The sequence below is a fragment of the Oncorhynchus kisutch genome, linkage group LG8 (assembly GCF_002021735.2).
Source record: "Oncorhynchus kisutch isolate 150728-3 linkage group LG8, Okis_V2, whole genome shotgun sequence".
Lineage (NCBI taxonomy): Eukaryota > Metazoa > Chordata > Actinopteri > Salmoniformes > Salmonidae > Oncorhynchus > Oncorhynchus kisutch.
The window spans coordinates 56,885,048-56,903,102 of record NC_034181.2 but is presented as its reverse complement, the minus strand read 5'-3'; the positions used below and the strand labels follow the sequence as shown (position 1 = coordinate 56,903,102).

Here is an 18,055-nt window from a genome sequence, read left to right as displayed (position 1 = left end):
AAAAATGTCATATCGGTTCATCACTAACAGATATTCCCAAAAAACGACTTAAGTAGTACTTAAGTATATTTACTTAAGTAGTTTACACCACTGCTGTACATCGGTCTGATAAACTGTTAAAGTCTCAAATGACTCTTATCTCTGCCTATCCCATGGTTGTCAATGGATGTGAATGTTAACAGCGTCAGAGAGTGCTGCTTTTTCGTACCATGAAACTGGATCAGTCAGAAACCTACTCTAAGCCCTTAGCCTCAAGCAAGAGACAAAACCCAACTCAAAGTGATCCCAGGCTCACACCCTCAACTCTACAGAAATCATCCATCATGTGCAGTGCCATGCAGGACTCTTAGATCTGCCACATTGACTTGTCTAGGCCCACTCAAAAAAAAGACAAAGACAGAGAAAAAAAGAAAGGATAGCTCTGGCAGGAAGTGAAAGTAGGCTCTGTCATGCGAAGAACCTCTAGCATTTTAATACACAGTGCAGTAATGTAAGAGTGGGGAAGACCTTGGTGTGTGCCAGTGAGATGGTACACGAAATACCAGAGCCACCCACAGGTCTCCTCTCCCGTTTCAGTTGCCTACCTGCTTCTCACTCAGTGCTGTGATCGTTGCTTGACGTTCATGGAGCTGCTTCTTCAAATCAGCATTCTGCAAAAAAAAAGAGCAACAAGCTTGTTATAGCTCCCTTATACATAGCTGTGAAGAACTGCTCATTTGTGACAGCTGAGTTGGATGTGCGTGCTATGTGGGGAGTGTGCCAAGCTCGGGGTGCTGTGTTTGTGTGCGTGTGTGTAGGTGTAAAGAGCCGAGACAGCAGCTTTAACTAGCATGAAGTCCAAGCTAAATATGACTGTGCACACCGTTTTCCACGGGACGAGCGAAGTGAGGTGGAAAGAGTAATCCACTCCCCTCACGTCACTGGGCTACCACAGCCACAGCTGTCAGCCACATGAGGGGGAACTCAGAGCTGGGATGTAGGGACACCACTGAAATGTGGGATGGGCTGCTGCTACAGCAGAGTCCCCGTAAAAGGGCTGCAGGATGATAAAGTATGGTGGGCGGATACTACAGAGATAGAAGAGCTCTGGGGAGTTTAAGGCTGTTCTCAAAATTGACAGCGTGAAGTAAAAGAGGTGGAATTTGGAGCACATCTAAAACCTTTGAGCCCCAGTGACAAGGACATCATATCTTGCCTTTTATCCGGTTTTCCTCTTAGGCTGTTTTAAATCCTATTTCTCAACTGTGTAGACTGAGTAATAGGGATACTACATTCTTTCAAAAGATTGAAAACCTCTGAACAGACGGAACTGTTCTGTAGTAATTAAACTAATGTCAACCCCAAAAAGTATACTGTATTTGGGCCTAGCAATCTGGTACAACTGCCTAGGAGACAGGAGGGGCTTACCTGTGGATCCTGCTTCATCTGGGACACTAGTTTCTGTGAGAGAGAAATCATAGAAAGTTATCAACAACCACATAACAAATTCATTGATACACATAATATATTACAATGAGAGAGGCTGTGCCACTTGTTCCTAACATGTCACATGCTTCGTAATGGTTTGAGAAAAGGTTTTGCAATAGGTTTTTACATGTTTCCTAAGAGAACGTTCCTTTCGCTCACCCCCCCCCCCCCTTTAAACGTTGCAGTACCTAATGCCTTCTTGTTGTCACAGCCATACAAACTGTAGACACAGTGGCCCCCAGAGGCACCTTCCAATACTGCAACCTTGGAACACATTCATGGCTCCCCACTGTACAATCCATCCCAGACAAACAAGGAGGTTCATGCTCAACTGGATGGGCCACACCGGGAGGTACATTCAGTGGTTGTGAATAGGAGCACTATACAGACTACACTGAACATGTGGGTCTCTCTAATGTGATCAGTCTCATAGCAATGAACACATGTTTCTATAAAGGAGCACATCTGGCTAGTGATAGATGTGTGGGGATAAGTTTTCTTCATGTTTCTGGTTTCTGCATTTGGGTTGAACCAGATGGAGTGTATCATGCACCAAACCTCAAAACAGAAACATTATGGAAGGCAGGAAAATACAACTCATAAGACTACAGAGTATACATACACCCTTACAAAAAAAGGGTTCCAAAAGGGTTCTTCAGCTGTCCCCATAGGAGAACCCTTTTTTGGTTCCATGTAGAACCCTCTTTGGAAAGGGTTCTGCATTGAATCCAAAATGGTTCTACTTAGAACCAAAAAGGGTTATTCAAAGGGCTCTCCTACGGGGACAGCCGAAGAACCCTTTTAGGTTCCAGATAGCACCCTTTTTTCTAAGAGTGTAGAGTATACATTAACAGGACGAAGTATATTTTTCTGACCCAAACCCGACACTAAACCATACTTAAAAGGACAATCGCTGAAGGAAGAGGCTGGGGGAAGCAGAGTAGAGAAGGACGGTGGATAAGCAGACATATAGGATGAGTCTAAGGAGGAAGTATTCATGCAGCAGTCTGAAGGCAAGAATCTGATGGAGTGAATTAACAAAAAACCCAACAAAAGACCCAAACTGTGCAACAGAATATGGTTGGGTTTTTTGTTAATTCACTCCATCAACTTTCCTCCTGAAAACACCTCTGATGATACATTCCAGGTTAAGGAAGTAAACAAATGGTGGTTAAATGGCAGAAAAGCAGAGAAACGCATAGTCCCATTACCTGATGAACCTGTATTTCCGCTTTCAGGGCCTCTTGGAGGGTCTGTAATTCCATCATTGATCCTTTCTGTCGGAAGCTCAGTCCGGGACAGCTTTCAGCCTGTTCAGCCAGGAAGAAGGATATTTTATCCCTTCATTCACCAACAATACTAATATGTCAACATAAAGACTTGTGACAGTGAAATCAAGTTGTGCTGACAACAAAGCAATGACATGGCATCAGCCCATAGAACACTGTAAAAATTGAGATGTTATCTATCACCTTGAGTAAAGGTGGACGTTAAAGTAGACAATTCCAAAACACTTCACATTGAACATTTAATTATTAGTTTATAAACCTGTATATATATATATATATATATATACACACACATACATACAGTTGAAGTCGGAGTCGGAAGTTTACATACACTTAGGTTGGAGTCATTAAAAATGTGTTTTTCAATCACTCCACAAGTTTCTTTTTATGGCAAGTCGGTTAGGACATCTACTTTGTGCATGACACAAGTCATTTTTCCAACAATTGTTTACAGACAGATTATTTCACTGTATCACAATTCCAGTGGGTCAGAAGTTTGACTGTGCCTTTAAACAGCTTGGAAAATTCCAGAAAATTATGTCAAGGCTTTAGAAGCTTCTGATAGGCTAATTTACATCATTTGAGTGAATTGGAGGTGTACCTTTTGATGTAGTTCAAGGCCTACCTTCAACCTCAGTGCCTCTTTGCTTGACATCATGGGAAAATCAGAAGAAATCAGCCAAGACCTCAGGGAAAGAAATTGTAGACCTCCACAAGTCTGGTTCATCCTTGGGAGCAATTTCCAAAATGCCTGAAGGTACCACGTTCAAGTGTACAAACAATAGTTATGCAAGTATAAACACCAAGGGACCACGCAGCCGTCATACCACTCAGGAAGGAGACGCGTTCTGTCTCCTAGAGATGAATGTACTTTGGTGCGAAAGTGCAACTCAATCCCAGAAAAACAGCAAAGGACCTTGAAGGTGCTGGAGGAAACAGGTACAAAAGTATCTATATCCACAGTAAAACGAGTCCTATATCGACATCATCTGAAAGGCCGCTCAGCAAGGAAGAAGCCACTGTTCCAAAACCACCATAAAAAAACTGACTACGGTTTGCAAATGCAAAGTACAAAGAAGGTACTTTTTTCAGAAATGTCCTCTGGTCTGATGAAACAAAAATAAAACTGTTTGGCCGTAATGACCATTGTTATGTTTGGAAGAAAAAGGGGGAGGCTTGCAAGCTTGCAAGCTGAAGAACACCATCCCAACCGTGAAGTACGGAGGTGGCAGCATCATGTTGTGGGTGGGCTTTGCTGCAGGAGGGACTTGTGCACTTCACAAAATAGATGGCATCATGAGGGAGGAAAATTAAGCAACATCTCAAGACATCAGTCAGGAAGTTAAAGCTTGGTCGCAAATGGGTCTTCCAAATGGACAATGACCCCAAGCATACAAAGTTGTGGCAAAATGGCCTAAGGACAACAAAGTATTGGAGTCGCCATCACAAAGCCCTGACCTCAATCCCATAGAAAATTTGTGGGCAGAACTGAAAAAGCATGTGCGAGCAAGAAGGCCTACAAACCTGACTCAGTTACACCAGCTCTGTCAGGAGTAATGGGCCAAAATTCACCCAACTTATTGTGGGAAGCTTGTGGAAGGCTACCCAAAACATTTGACCCAAGTTAATCTATTTAAAAGGCAATGCTACCAAATACTAATTGAGTGCATGAACATTTCTGACCCACTGGGAATGTGATGAGAGAAATAAAAGATTCTCTCTAGTATTATTGTGACGTTTCACATTCTTACAATAAAGTGGTGATCCTAACTGACCTAAGACAGGGAATGTTTACTAGGATTACATTTCAGGAATTGTGAAAAACTGAGTTTAAATGTATTTGGCTAAGGTGTATGTAAACTTCTGACTTCAACTGTATACACACACACGTGACAAATATATATATTTCTAAAGTTTAAAACAACCAATCTTTTCGCGGGTTCCCATTAAAACGACAAGAAAATGTCATTAAAATTCCACGTGAATTCACAATGCAGCTGTGCTGCTGCCAGCAAAGGTTTGGGTCTCCTGGTGCGTCCCTTTCTGATGATTAAGGCTTTGCACCTGTACTACCATTACCGTACCTCAATTCCACCAAAGTTTGCATTTCACCACCTTCTCGTTTAACTTCTCTATGTAGGGCCATACAGGACTTCACTGTTGTCATTTGCCTTTCTCATTTTTCCAACTGGTAACGGCGAGGACGTAGAGGTGGAAAGTTGACTCCAAAATAATTGATTCCTCGACTCCTTGCATGTCGACATCCCGGTGTTGACTCCTATCGCTGAGTGTCAAGATTGTGACAGCTAAGTTGGGGTGTGCGTGTTATGTGGGGAGTGTGCCAAGCTCGGGGTGCTGTATGTGTGTGTGTGTGTGTGTGTGTGTGTGTGTGTGTGTGTGTGGTGTACAGATCAGAGAAAGCAGCATTAACTAGCATGAAGTCCAAGCTAAAATGACTGTGCACACTGTTTTCCAAGGGATGAGTGAACACATACGCTCGCATCTTTCAAAGCGAACTAGCGAGGGACGATGAGAGAGGGGAGGGGCACAGTATAGGCAGGTCGGACACCAAGTAGACGAAGTCAGAACTATTGCACTAGGCAATCAAAAGCTGCATCTAGCAAATGGTATGCTGTATCTCGCATCATTAGCAAAGAGAAAGAGCAGGCGAGCCAGCGTGTGGGAGAGAGAGGTGTGCATACAGTGCCTTCTGAAAATATTCAGACCCCTTGACCTTTTCCACATTGTTACATTAGCCTTATTCTAAAATTGATTAAATCGTTTTTTTTACTCATCAATTTGACACACAATTCCCCATTATGACAAAGCAAAAACAGGTTTAGAAATTTGTGCCAATTTATTTTTAAAACATAACTGAAATATCACATTTACATAAGCATTCAGACCATTTACTAAGTACTTAGTTGAAGCACCTTTGGAGTGATTACAGCCTTGAGTTTTCTTGGGTATGATGTTACAAGCTTGGCTCACCTGTATTTGGGGAGTTTCTCCCATTCCTCTCTGCAGATCCTCTCAAGCTCTGTCAGGTTAGATGGGGAGCATCGCTGCACAGATATTTTCAGCTCTCTCCAGAGATGTTCGATTGGGTTCAAGTCCGGGCTCTGGCTGGGCCACTCAAGGACATTCAAAGATTTGCCCAAAGCCATTCCTGCTTTGTCTTGGCTGTGTGCTTAGGGTCGTTGTCCTGATGGAAGGTGAATCTTCGCCCCAGTCTGAGGTCCTGAGCACTCTGGAGCAGCTTTTCATCAAGGATCTCTGTACTTTTCTCTGTTCATCTTTCCCTTGATCCCAACTAGTCTGCCAGTCGCTGAAAAACATACCCACAGCATGATGCTGCCACCACCATGATTCATTGTAGGAATGGTGCCAGGTTTCCTCCAGACGTGATGCTTGGTATTCAGGCCAAACAGTTCAATCTTGGTTTCATCAGACCAGAGAATCTAGTTTCTCATGGTCTAAGTCTTCAGGTGCCTTTTGGCAAACTCCAGGTGATCCGTCATATGCCTTTTACTGAGGAATGGCTTCCCTCTGGTCACTCTACCATAATGGTCTGATTGGTGGAGTGCTGCAGAGATGGGAGAACCTTCCAGAAGGACAACTTTCTCCACAGAGGAACTCTAGAGCTCTGTCAGAGTGACCATTGGGTTCTTGGTCACCTCCCTGATCAAGGCCCTTCTCCCCAATTTGTCAGTTTGGTCGGGCGGCCAGCTCTAGGAAGAGTCTTGGTTGTTCCAAATTTCTTCCGTTTAAGAATGATGGAGGCCACTGTATTTTTCGGAACCTTCAATGCTGACGAAATGTTTTCTTGCCCTTCCCCAATATGTGCCTCGACACAATCCTGTCTCGGAGCTCTATGGACAATTATTTCGACCATATGGCTTGGTTTATGCTCTGACATGCACTGTCAACTGTGGGACCTTATATAGACAGGTGTGTGCCTTTCCAAATCATGTCCAATCAATTGAATTTACCACAGGTGGACTCCAATCAAGTTGTATAAACATCTCAAGGATGATCAATGGAAACAGGATGTAGCTCAAATAAGGTATGTTTTTTATTTTTAATACATTTGCAAAAAACCTAAAAACCTGTTATTCGCTTTGTCGTTATAGGGTATTGTGTGTAGATTACTGGAAAAAATATATAATATTTAATCTATTTTAGAATAAGGCTGTAACGTAACTAAATGTGAAAAAAGTCAAGGGGCCTGAATACGCACTGTATGTCTTGGTTATCTGTATCTTTCAATGTCTTATCTAATATGCCTCGCAAATTCACCAAAGTAGCCTAAAGTTTACATCATCCTCTCTGGTTTATTTAAATTACACAACTTTCCCGAGGCCTTTATAGCCTATCGTCTAGTTAGACTATAACATGTAAAATCATATGTTTTGTGATAACTGCACTGTGATTAAAACGTTCAGTTATGTGTTAAGGATCCCAATTGTATTTAAACGTTCACACCCCTAACACACACACACACACACACATCATAAATGTTCATAGCTTTACCTTCACACAGTCTTCAGTTTTGAACACCATCCAATTTTGCATTGAGGGGGTGGCAGCTGTGACACACAAAAAAAAGAGTGAATCAGATAAGCCACTCCACTTAAATAATGTCGCAGTACAATGTCCAGCGGCATGTCATAGTATGGGCTTTCCTAACCCACAGCAGAGGCCCAAAACACTTGCTGTCCACTCTCTATTCTCTCTCTGTAGAGCCCATTCAAAGACGTCAGGGCCCAAGGCTACTCCACTAAGTCGTTAGATTGTGATATGCCAGAGAAGATTCCGCATAATGTTTTGGAATGGTTTTTTTCTGTTTTTTGTTTTACATCATCTCACTCTACTATGTTTTGGATAGTATGGACTACCCTCTCTTCTCTAGGCCTGGTTGGGACTTTAAAGTATTAATAGTACATTAGACAATTGTGTGGTCTAAAACAAATGCAGTATTTTTTTTTGGAAGACAGTTTGATAATCATTGGCATTTAAATACAGATTCTGCTATTCTGTACAACTTATTTAAAAGTAACCTGCTGATTTCTGATAGTGAACTATAATGCTAATGTCACCGGTGTGAAATGGCTAGCTCGTTAGCGGGGTGCGCGCTAATAGCGTTTCAATCGGTGACCTTGAAGTAGTTGTTTCCCTTGCTCTGCATGGGCCGCGGCTTTTGTTGAGCAATAGGTAACGCAATAGGTATAGGTAGGTAGGTAACGATGCTTTGTGGGAGGCAGTTGGTGATGTGTACAGAGGGTCCCTGGTTTGAGCCCAGGTAGGGGCGAGGAATGGGACGGTAGCAAAAGTGTTACACAAAGAAAATAAAGAGATGAATGTGCAAACTAACATCCTGCTAGTTTTGTACACTGTGTGTAAGCAACTCATAGAGAGTGAAAACTGGGAAAGAGAGCGAGTCAAATCGCAGCAGTGTTACAGCCTCCCAGCCGGCGGATTGATTTCCGGCCAGGGCCTTGTGCCAAGAGAACAATAATAACATTGGAGCCATTACATGGACTCACCACCTGGCTGAGTGGACTGGCTTCCTCCCTCTCCCATTTTTCACTCTCTCTCTGTCTCCTGCTCTCCTCATATCCTTCCCTCACTATCCTTGAGAACATGCCAACTTCAGGGGAAAGAGTATATAGGTAAAAAACAGTCCAGGTGTACATTAGTGATGGGGGAATAAATCGATAGTTACCTATCCCTAGGCCACATTTATTTGGGGGAAATAACTGTATACTTAAGCCTGCAAATTAGTTTTATTTTGTTCAGTAGGTATTTTGGGCACCTATACAGTGTCTTCGGAAAGTATTCAGACACCTTGACCTTTTCCTTGACTTTGACCTTGAACTCGACTTTTTCACCTTGACATTTTGTTACGTTACAGACCTTATTCTGAAATGGAATAAATAGTTTCCCCCCCTCATCAATCTACACAAAATACCCCATAATGATAAAGCAAAAAACAGGTTTTTAAAAATGTATGCTAATTTATCACAAATAAAATAAGTATTCAGACCCTTTACTCAGTGGGTATGATGATACAAGCTTGGCACACCTGTAGTTGGGGAGTTTATCCCATTCTTCTCTGCAGATCCTCTCAAGCTCTGCCAGGTTAGATGGGGAGTGTCGCTGCACAGCTATTTTCAGGTCTCTCCAGAGATGTTTGATCGGGTCTGGGCTCTGGCTGGGCCACTCAAGAACACTCAGAGACTTGTCCCAAAGCCACTTCTATGTTGTCTTGGCTGTGTGCTTAGGGTCGTTGGAAGGTGAACCTTCTCCCCAGTCTGAGGTCCTGAGTGCTCTGGAGCACGTTTTCATCAAGGATCTCTCGGTACTTTGCTCTGTTTATCGTTCCCACGATCCCGACTAGTCTCCCTGTCGCTGCCGCTGAAAAACATCCCCACAGCATGATGCTGCCACCCCCATGCTTCATTGAAGGGATGGTGCCAGGTTTCCTCCAGACGTGATGCTTGGCATTCAGGCCAAAGAGTTCAATCTTGGTTTCATCAGAGCAAAGAATCTAGTTTCTCATGGTCTAAGAGTCTTTATGTGCCTTTTGGCAAACTCCAAGCGGGTTGTCATGTGCATTTTACTGAGGAGTGGATTCCGTCTGATTGGTGGAGTGCTGCAGAAATGGTTGTCCTTCTGGATTGTTCTCCCATCGCCACAGAGGAACTCTGGAGCTCTGTCAGAGTGACCATTGGGTTCTTGGTCACCTCCCTGACCAAGGCCCTTCTCCCCCAATTGCTCTGTTTGGCCTGGCGGGCCAACTGTAGGAAGAGTCTTGGTGGTTCCAAACTTTTTCCATTTAAGAATGATGGAGGCCACTGTGTTCTTGGGGACCTGATCTCTGCCTCGACCAAATCCTGTATCGAAGCTCTACGGACAATTCCATCCACCTCATGGCTTGGTTTTTGCTCTGACATGCACTGTCAACTGTTGGGACCTTATATAGACAGGGGGGCGCATTTCCAAATAATGTCCAATCAATGGAATTGACCACAGGTGGACTCCAATCATGTTGTAAAAAGATCTGAAGGATGATCAATGGAAACAGGACGCACCCGAGCTCAATTTCGAGTCTCAGCAAACGGCCTGAATACTTATGTAAATAATAATAAGAACCTGTTTTCACTGTAATTATGCGGTATTGTGTGTAGATTACTGAGGAAAAAGAACAAGGCTGTAATGTAATATAACAAAATGTGGAAGAAGTGATGCGGTCTGAATACTTTACGAATGCACTGTAGGTAGCGTTAGCCGGGTGTACCTGCGGAAAAACGATGGTATTTTTCATCCTATAGATTGTTCTCCATCTTCTTTTTAAATAGTGATCAACATATTTTCAGCACTTTTCGTTCCACGACTGAACAAAACGTGTTTTCTCATGTTCTCTCTCGTCTTTCAGCAGCAGACAAATAGTGAGCAATATGTTTGGAACATCAAAACGCCAATAGAATCGCAGTGTCGCATCGCAATACATATCGTATCGGGACCTAAGCATTAAGATAATATCTGGAGGTCCCTGGCAATACACAGCCTTAGTGTACAGGAAGCTGATCTACGATTCAAATGATCTAGGAGAAGTACACTGCTTTTTCATACTGTAGGTTACTAAAAGTCTGTAAGAGTTCCAGTAATTTCAAATTAGGGAAATAGTCTGTATCCCTTGATTTAGAAGAATATAACATGTTAATACATGATCAAAACCAAAAAACTAAAAACCACTTAGTCCATTGTTTTTGGTATCACAGAAAACTTTGTAAACAATACTGTATAGCTTCAAATTATGTTTAAAAAAACGTTACAGTTTGCATGCACAGTGTTTGTGTTTGTCTTTCATTATGATTAGACCATGCTGTCATGGAATGTCATTGCTTGAACACCATAGCCTACAGGCATATAATAAAAAACAAGTGATATTTGCACATAACAACGTCATGCATTAAATGCATTTGCACCGTTGTTTTTGTTTTTGTTTTGTTCGTGGTCCACTCTTTGATGGTATGCACAATTTATAGTGCAAGGGTTAGGACATTGCAATGAAAAATCATCAACAGTTACAGTGGCTTTATTTTCTAAAAACCTGTACTTCCTGCAGAAATCCTTCAAATTATTCATGATGAGCATACTAAATGTTAATACTATATAACAGTTGTAGGCCTACCAACCTGGACTCAGGGGTATACGTAACATAGTAAATGTAAATCCAGAACACTCCAATTAGTATGATATGTTTTGTTTCATATGGTGTGTATTAATTTGTGGATGTCCATCATCCATTTCATATGATGTTACGAATTTCAATTCGTACAATAAGTTACAAATTGCAACTCGTACAATCAAATAAAATTGTATTAGTCACATGCGCCGAATACAACAGGTGTAGACCTTACAGTGAAATGCTTACTTACGAACCACTAACCAACAGCGCAGTTTCAAAAACAATATGGACAAGAATATGAGATAAAAGTAACAAGTAATTAAAGAGCAGCAGTAAAAATATAACAATATATACAGGGGGGTGCCAGTACAGAGTCAATGTGCAGGAGCACCGGTTAGTTGAGGTAGTATGTACATGTAGGTAGAGTTGTGACTATGCATGGATGACAACAGGCTGTGGCAGTGGTGTGGAGAGGGAGGGTTAGAACTTAAAAATCGAATAGTTTCGTTCTGAACAGAATCATTATTTAATCTGTATAGGAAAGTCGTTATGAGCTAATTGTATTTTGCTTAACAGCATGGATTAATCATAATGAAAGACAAACACAAACTGTCACTACGGACAGACCAGTGTAGCTAGCCGACAAGCTTGTGTGTGCAGAACAGCACTAGAATGAAAAACACGTCTTACCTTTTTGAAGTTAGTTAAATCCAATGTGAAACCTGATAACTATAGTATCCTTAACTAGCATTGAAAATGTTAATCCATTCTTCTCTAATTAAACATCTCTCCATAATATCGGAATCACGCTTGTAACGTCGTCAGTAGGCTAGTAACCTATACTTCAGAGGGGAAGGGGCAGGTAGCCTACACCTACACACAAACTGGCAGGCCGACACAGGAAAACGTTTCTGAGTGACAGAGTGAAGGCTTTGCATTGGCACTTTGTTGGATTTTTGGGGGACTGGAAAAAAATGGCAGGAACATAAAATAATGTAATTAACCGGGTACAATGCTTTTAAAATAACAGTTCTGTTCCGGAACAGTATAGATCGCTTTCATTTCCAGTTCTGTTCGTCAAATAACATTTGAACACCACAGCATCTCTGAGCATAGAATCCATGCCCCGAAGAATGTAGGCTGTTCTGGAGGGAAAGGGGGTCAGACCCGGTACTGGATGGGTGCTAATTAGCTAAAATGCTATTGCTGTCCGTGATGAGATTCGAACATGCTAGACGTTCACGTTATACACACACCCTACTTTTCTTTTTGCCTTAACTTCTTTGGGGTAGGGGGCAGTATTGGGTAGCTTGGATGAAAAATATGCCCAAATTAAGCTGCCCGCTACTCAGCTGTAAAAGCTAGAATATGCATATAATTAGTATATTTAGATAGAAAACACTGACGTTTCTAAAACTGTTTGAATGATGTCTGTGAGTATAACAGAACTCATATGGCAGGCAAAAACCTGATAAAAAAATCCAACCAGGAACTGGGAAATCTGAGGTTTGTAGTTTTTCAACTCAGCTACAGTGGGGGGCCTCCCGGGTGGCGCAGCGGTTAGCCACCAGAGACTCTGGGTTCGTGCCCAGGCTCTGTCGTGACCGGCCGCGCCCGGGAGGTCCGTGGGGCGACGCACAATTGGCCTAGCGTTGTCCGGGTTAGGGAGGGTTTGGCCGGTAGGGATATCCTTGTCTCATCGCCCACCAGCGACTCCTGTAGCGGGCTGGGCGCAGTGCGGCTGGCTTCCGGGTTGGATGCTCGCTATGTTAAGAAGCAGTGCGGCTTGGTTGGGTTGGATGCGTGCTATGTTAAGAAGCAGTGCGGCTTGGTTGGGTTGTGTATCGGAGGACGCATGACGTTCGACCTTCGTCTCTCCCAAGCCCGTACGGGAGTTGTAGCGATGAGACAAGATAGTAGCTACTAACAATTGGATACGATGAAATTGGGGAGAAAAAAGGGGGTAAAATTCAAAAAAGAAAAAAGAAGATACAGTGGGATATTAGTTATGTTTCACTTCCCAAGGCTTCCACTAGATGTCAACAGTATTTACAAACTGTTTTGAGGATTCTACTATAAAGGAGGGGCTCATAAGAGCAGAGTGCCACAGCCTCGGTCTGGCGCACTCACGTGAAAAGTAGCTACGTTCCACTTCATTTGTACAGACATAGGAATTGTACAGTTGGAACATTAATGAAGTTTTACATCTTACAGATTGATTCCATACTTAGTTTGGCATGTTTCTACGGGCTGTAACTGAACTTTTAAAAACTTTTCGTCCGACGTTCAGCGCGACCTGAATGCGCTTTTGGATTTGTTTACCAAACGCCCTAACAAAAGAAGATATTTGGACATAACTGATGCACATTATCGAACAAATCAAACATTTATGGTGGAACTGGGATTCCTGGGTGTGTATTCTGATGAAGATCATCAAAGGTAAGTGAATATTTAAAATGCTATTTCTGAGTAATATTGACTACCCAGTATATTTTTGTCTGCTTTGTTGTCTAAAGGCTGTACTCAGATTATTGCATGGTTTGCTTTCTCCGTAAAGTTTTTTTGAAATATGACACAGCAGTTTGCATTAAGGATAAGTTTATCTAAAGTTCCATGTATAATAGTCATATCTTTATCAATGTTAATTATGAGTATTTCTGTAATTTGATGTGGCTCTCTGCACAATCACTGCATGTTTTAGAGCTACTTAACGTAACGCGCCAATGTAAACTCAGATATTTTTTTTTGATAAATATGAACTTTATCAAACAAAACATACATGTATTGTGTAACATGAAGTCCTATGAGTGTCATCTGATGAAGATCATCAAAGGTTAGTGATTAATTTTATCTCTATTTCTGCTTTTTGTGACTCCTCTCTTTGGCTGGAAAAATGGCTGTGTTTTTCTGTGGCTTGGTGGTGACCTAACATAATCGTTTGTGGTGCTTTCGCTGTAAATCCTTTTTGAAATCAGATAATGTGGCTGGATTAACAAGAATTGTATCTTTAAAATGGTGTAAAATACTTGTATGCTTGAGGAATTTTAATTATGACAATTTTGTTGTTGTTGAATTTGACGCCCTGCACTTTCACTGACTATTGCGGGAGTTCCGCCAGTCCTTGACAGGTTAAGTAAACCTTCTGTCTTTAGTAACAATACCAAACGTAACATATCATACTAATTTAGCTTTCTAGGATTACGTTTACTATGTTACGTCTAGTCTATGAGACCAGGCTGGGCCTACATACGGTTTAATCAAATCAAATTGTATTGGTTGCATACAAATATTTTGCGGATGTTATTGCGAGTGTAGCGAAATGCCTGTGCTCCTAGCTCCAACAGTGCAGTAAGTGAGTACAACAATGAGTAGCGTTCCTACATTGTAATTCCGCTGCACCTGTCTAACTACATGATGTAAAGTGGGGCCAAACATGAACGCCATGCAAAACTAGAAATGTAAGCTACAGATGGGTCAACGTATACGTCCTACTCCTAAAGTGGCCTACTGGACACGTCACTGCACCTGTCAGTCACTCAAATAAACTAATAATAAAGGCATCGTTTAAGAAAAACTGATACAATATCAAGCGTTCCAATCTCAGCCGTTCGACTGGAATAGGGCCTACAACTACCCCCACTATTTCACCAGCTAGGCCACATTTATTTGGGGGGGGGGGGGGAATAAATGTATAGCGAATCCTGCGAATTAGTTATATCTTGTTCAGTAGGTAAATATTCTTATTTCTCAGAGTAGGCTAGTATGTGGGGCACCAGGAGAAAAACTATAGAGTTCCACTTGATGCAGGCATAACTAAATTAGCTAAAGATCATTCACGAGCTGGAGTTACTCCTCCAAATAGCAAGTCGGTTGTCCAATGAGAATCCGCTTAGTTCTTTTACACTATTAACTTAAATATCACATGGTATAAACTTGAAACAAAAAAATTGAACTACGCAAGAGCAGGGGATGCACATGTCAATCCTCTTTTGGAATAAAATATAAGAACTTATGTGATACGTTTTTTTTCTTTTACGTGAAATGGTAACCTACTCAATCGCATTCACTAACGCTTTTGTGGCGCTAATACGTGTTACTCGTCGCGAAAAAAGAAACAGAGGGCAAGCAACAAAGCATTCGCTCAACTAAAAAGCAGACACATTGACTTAACATCTTATTATCCACCTGAAATGGATGACTGCCCGGTAGTTCACCACGAAATAAAATACATTAGAATTGTGCTTTGAAATTCTTTGCAAACGTTGTTTTTATTGTATAACAGAGGCGTAAAGCTTAGCGCAAGTTAGAATCAGCCCCTTTACGCACTACGTTCAATACCCTCCAATAGCAAGGCACTTATAAAATATCACCCAACTCCTAGAATATGGATATATGAACAAAACGATTGCTCGGCGACTGCTTTCCTTCGACTAAAATGCGAATACACTTGATCTAAAACAACAATTTTTATCAGATAAAAGAGAGTAGCGGAGATGGAAATGAAAGTTCTTATAATAATAGAAAGATCCCGAGATGTTCTTACCCTCCTCTTTTACTCACTTGAGCAGCAGCCAACCCTGCTCTTCTCACACAAATTATTTAAATAAATATTTACAAACACCGTAGTACTTCTTCACCGAAAAACGCCCAGAGCGTGTATTTATCCACTTAATATCCAAATACACTCCATTGCATATGATGTGATTTTCCCGATAATTTTTCCCACTATTTAATTTGAGTATAAAGAGAAAAACTGAGATACAGAACAAGAACTCTTCGTCAATCTCATTCACCCCCCTATCCTGAGCACATTGCACATCAATGCGCGTAGGAAGAGTGAGCGAGAACGGGGCAGGGAAAACTAAGGGGCACTTAGCCCAAAACAAGTCACCAATGGCTCTGATTGATTCAATAATATCATTAAAGTATTAAATCGATTCAGTATATTGTGATGCTATGTATAAATACAGATGAAATCGCATTTAGTAGAGGATCTACTTTATGTGACGGTGCGGCGAATTTATTTCCCTTTGCCTAAGGAACGGAGGTGATATGCCTCCATTGCCTAGGAAAAAAACCCGGATGTAGACTTGATGAAACGCTTCGTATGTAAAGTAACAGACCACTTTCACGAATTGTCGGACACAAATACCCCAACTCTTTGCAATGATATACCACATTCAGAAGCTTTGATCATAGTCAGACAGACAAACACGTACAAATCAGATATTGTTACTTACTGACGTGAATAAATGTAATTGTAAATAATAATGTTCTTAACTGACTTGCCTAGTTAAATAAAGGTTAAATATATAGAAGAAAAAAAATGTTTTGTTAGAAGAACTGAGGTTGATAATGATGTAAGACTATTTGACAGGCACAGACTTTTTCTACATTTTGTTGGCTTACAGACTGAATTTAAAATGAATTAATTTGATATTTTGTGCCACTGATCTACACACAATATTGTCACAGTGGAATTGTGTTTTTGTTTTTTACACAATAAAAAAATGTAATCTGAAATGACTTGACTCAACCCCTTTGTAATGCCAAGTAAAAATGTGCTTCACAAGTCACATAATAAGTTGCTGGACTCGCTCTGTGTGCAATAATAGTGGCTAACATGATTTTTGAATGATTACCCCATCTCTGTACCCCATACACATACAATTATCTGTAAAGTCCCTCAGTCGAGTAGTGAACTTCAAGCACAGATTCAACTACAATGACCAGGGAGGTTTTACACTGCCTCACATAAAAGGTAGTAGCCTCAACAGCACTCTATAGGGTAACACCATTGTGTAGCCAAAGGACAGCTAGTTTCCGTCCTCCTCTGGATACATTGACTTCAATACAAAACCTAGGAGGCTCATGGTTCTCACAACCTTCCATATACTTACACAGTAATTATGACAACTTCAGGAGGAAGATCTCCAACCTATCAGAGCTATTGCATCATGAACTGACACATTGTCTACCTAATCAAAGGATCAGAGAATTAATCTAGTACTGAAAACATAAGCTTCATCTAGCTAGCACTGCAGTGTATAAAATGTGGCGAGTAGTTGACTTAAAGAGAGAGAAAGACGATAGTTGAACAGTTTGGAACAAATGTATTTATTTAAAAATTAAGGAGAAGCGAGAGAGAGAGAGATTTTGTTGTATTTGTTCTCTCACTTTCACTTAACTAGCGAATGAAGCAAGCTAGTTTAGCCTACTCAAACACCCGGCTCAAACAGAGAGGGATGCTACATTATGTTAGCTAGCTGGCTATGGCTATCCAACACTGTAATGCTACCAAGTCAAGGTAAGCTTTTGGTTTTATAAATTTATTGCCACCAGGGTCCGCTGATGTAACTGCTAAACTGCTTGTTGACTGTACACTGTACTGCATGACTGTAGCAGTTTTACTAGCTCATAATTATTTTTGTAAAAAAAAAAAATGTCATATCCCAAAAAAATGTCATATCCAATTACGATCTTGTCTCATTGCTGCAACTCCCCAACGGGCTCGGGAGGGGTGAAGGTCGAGTCATGCGTCCTCCTAAATATGACCCTCCAAACCGCGATCTTTAACACCCGCCCGCTTAACCTGTAACCCAGCTGCACCAATGTGTCGGGGGAAACACCGTTCAATTGACAACCGAAGTCAGCCTGCAGGCACCCAGCCTGTCACAAGGAGTCGCTAGAGCCAAGTAAAGCCCCCCTTGGCCAAACCCTCCCCTGGGCTAATTGTGTGCCGCCCTATGCGACTCCCAGTCACGGGCGGTTATGACACAGCCTGGGATCAAACCCGGGTCTGTAGTGACGCCTCAAGTACTGCAATGCAGTGCCTTAGACTGCTGCGCCACTCAGGAGGCTGCTAACGCGCTATTTCTAGTAGCTATGTTGACTTTGACAGTCTTTTTTTTGTTGCCTGTTGTGTTATGCACTGAAGTCCTGTGGAATGCCTTCAACACCTTGTCCGTGTCCCGACGAATTGAGGCTGTTCTGAGGGCAAAAGAGGGGGGTGCAACTCAATATTAGGAAGGTGTTATTAATGTTTTGTACACTCAGTGTATTTGAACCCGAATTCATATTTTATCTTAATCTATCAGGCAGATGG

The 18,055-nt window shown here is 41.6% G+C and overlaps 1 protein-coding gene across 5 annotated transcripts in view; it reads right to left on the bottom strand.

Annotated features, from left to right (window-relative positions):
- The window catches only part of LOC109895529 (PHD finger protein 21A-like), a 50,732-nt gene extending 34,991 nt beyond the window's left edge, over nucleotides 1-15,741 (bottom strand). For 4 of the 5 annotated variants that reach the window (XM_031830718.1, XM_020489253.2, XM_031830719.1 and 1 more), the window contains exons 1-5: nucleotides 15,494-15,741; nucleotides 7,290-7,345; nucleotides 2,679-2,777; nucleotides 1,408-1,440; nucleotides 585-650 (exon numbers count right to left, since the gene is read on the bottom strand). In XM_031830718.1, coding sequence (XP_031686578.1) covers nucleotides 585-650; nucleotides 1,408-1,440; nucleotides 2,679-2,777; nucleotides 7,290-7,331 — 240 coding nt within the window. In that variant the 5' untranslated portion in view covers nucleotides 7,332-7,345; nucleotides 15,494-15,741. The remainder of the gene's footprint in view (nucleotides 1-584; nucleotides 651-1,407; nucleotides 1,441-2,678; nucleotides 2,778-7,289; nucleotides 7,346-15,493) is intronic. The other variant, XM_020489254.2, reaches the window with a different exon arrangement.
- Between the last annotated feature and the right edge of the window lie 2,314 nt (nucleotides 15,742-18,055).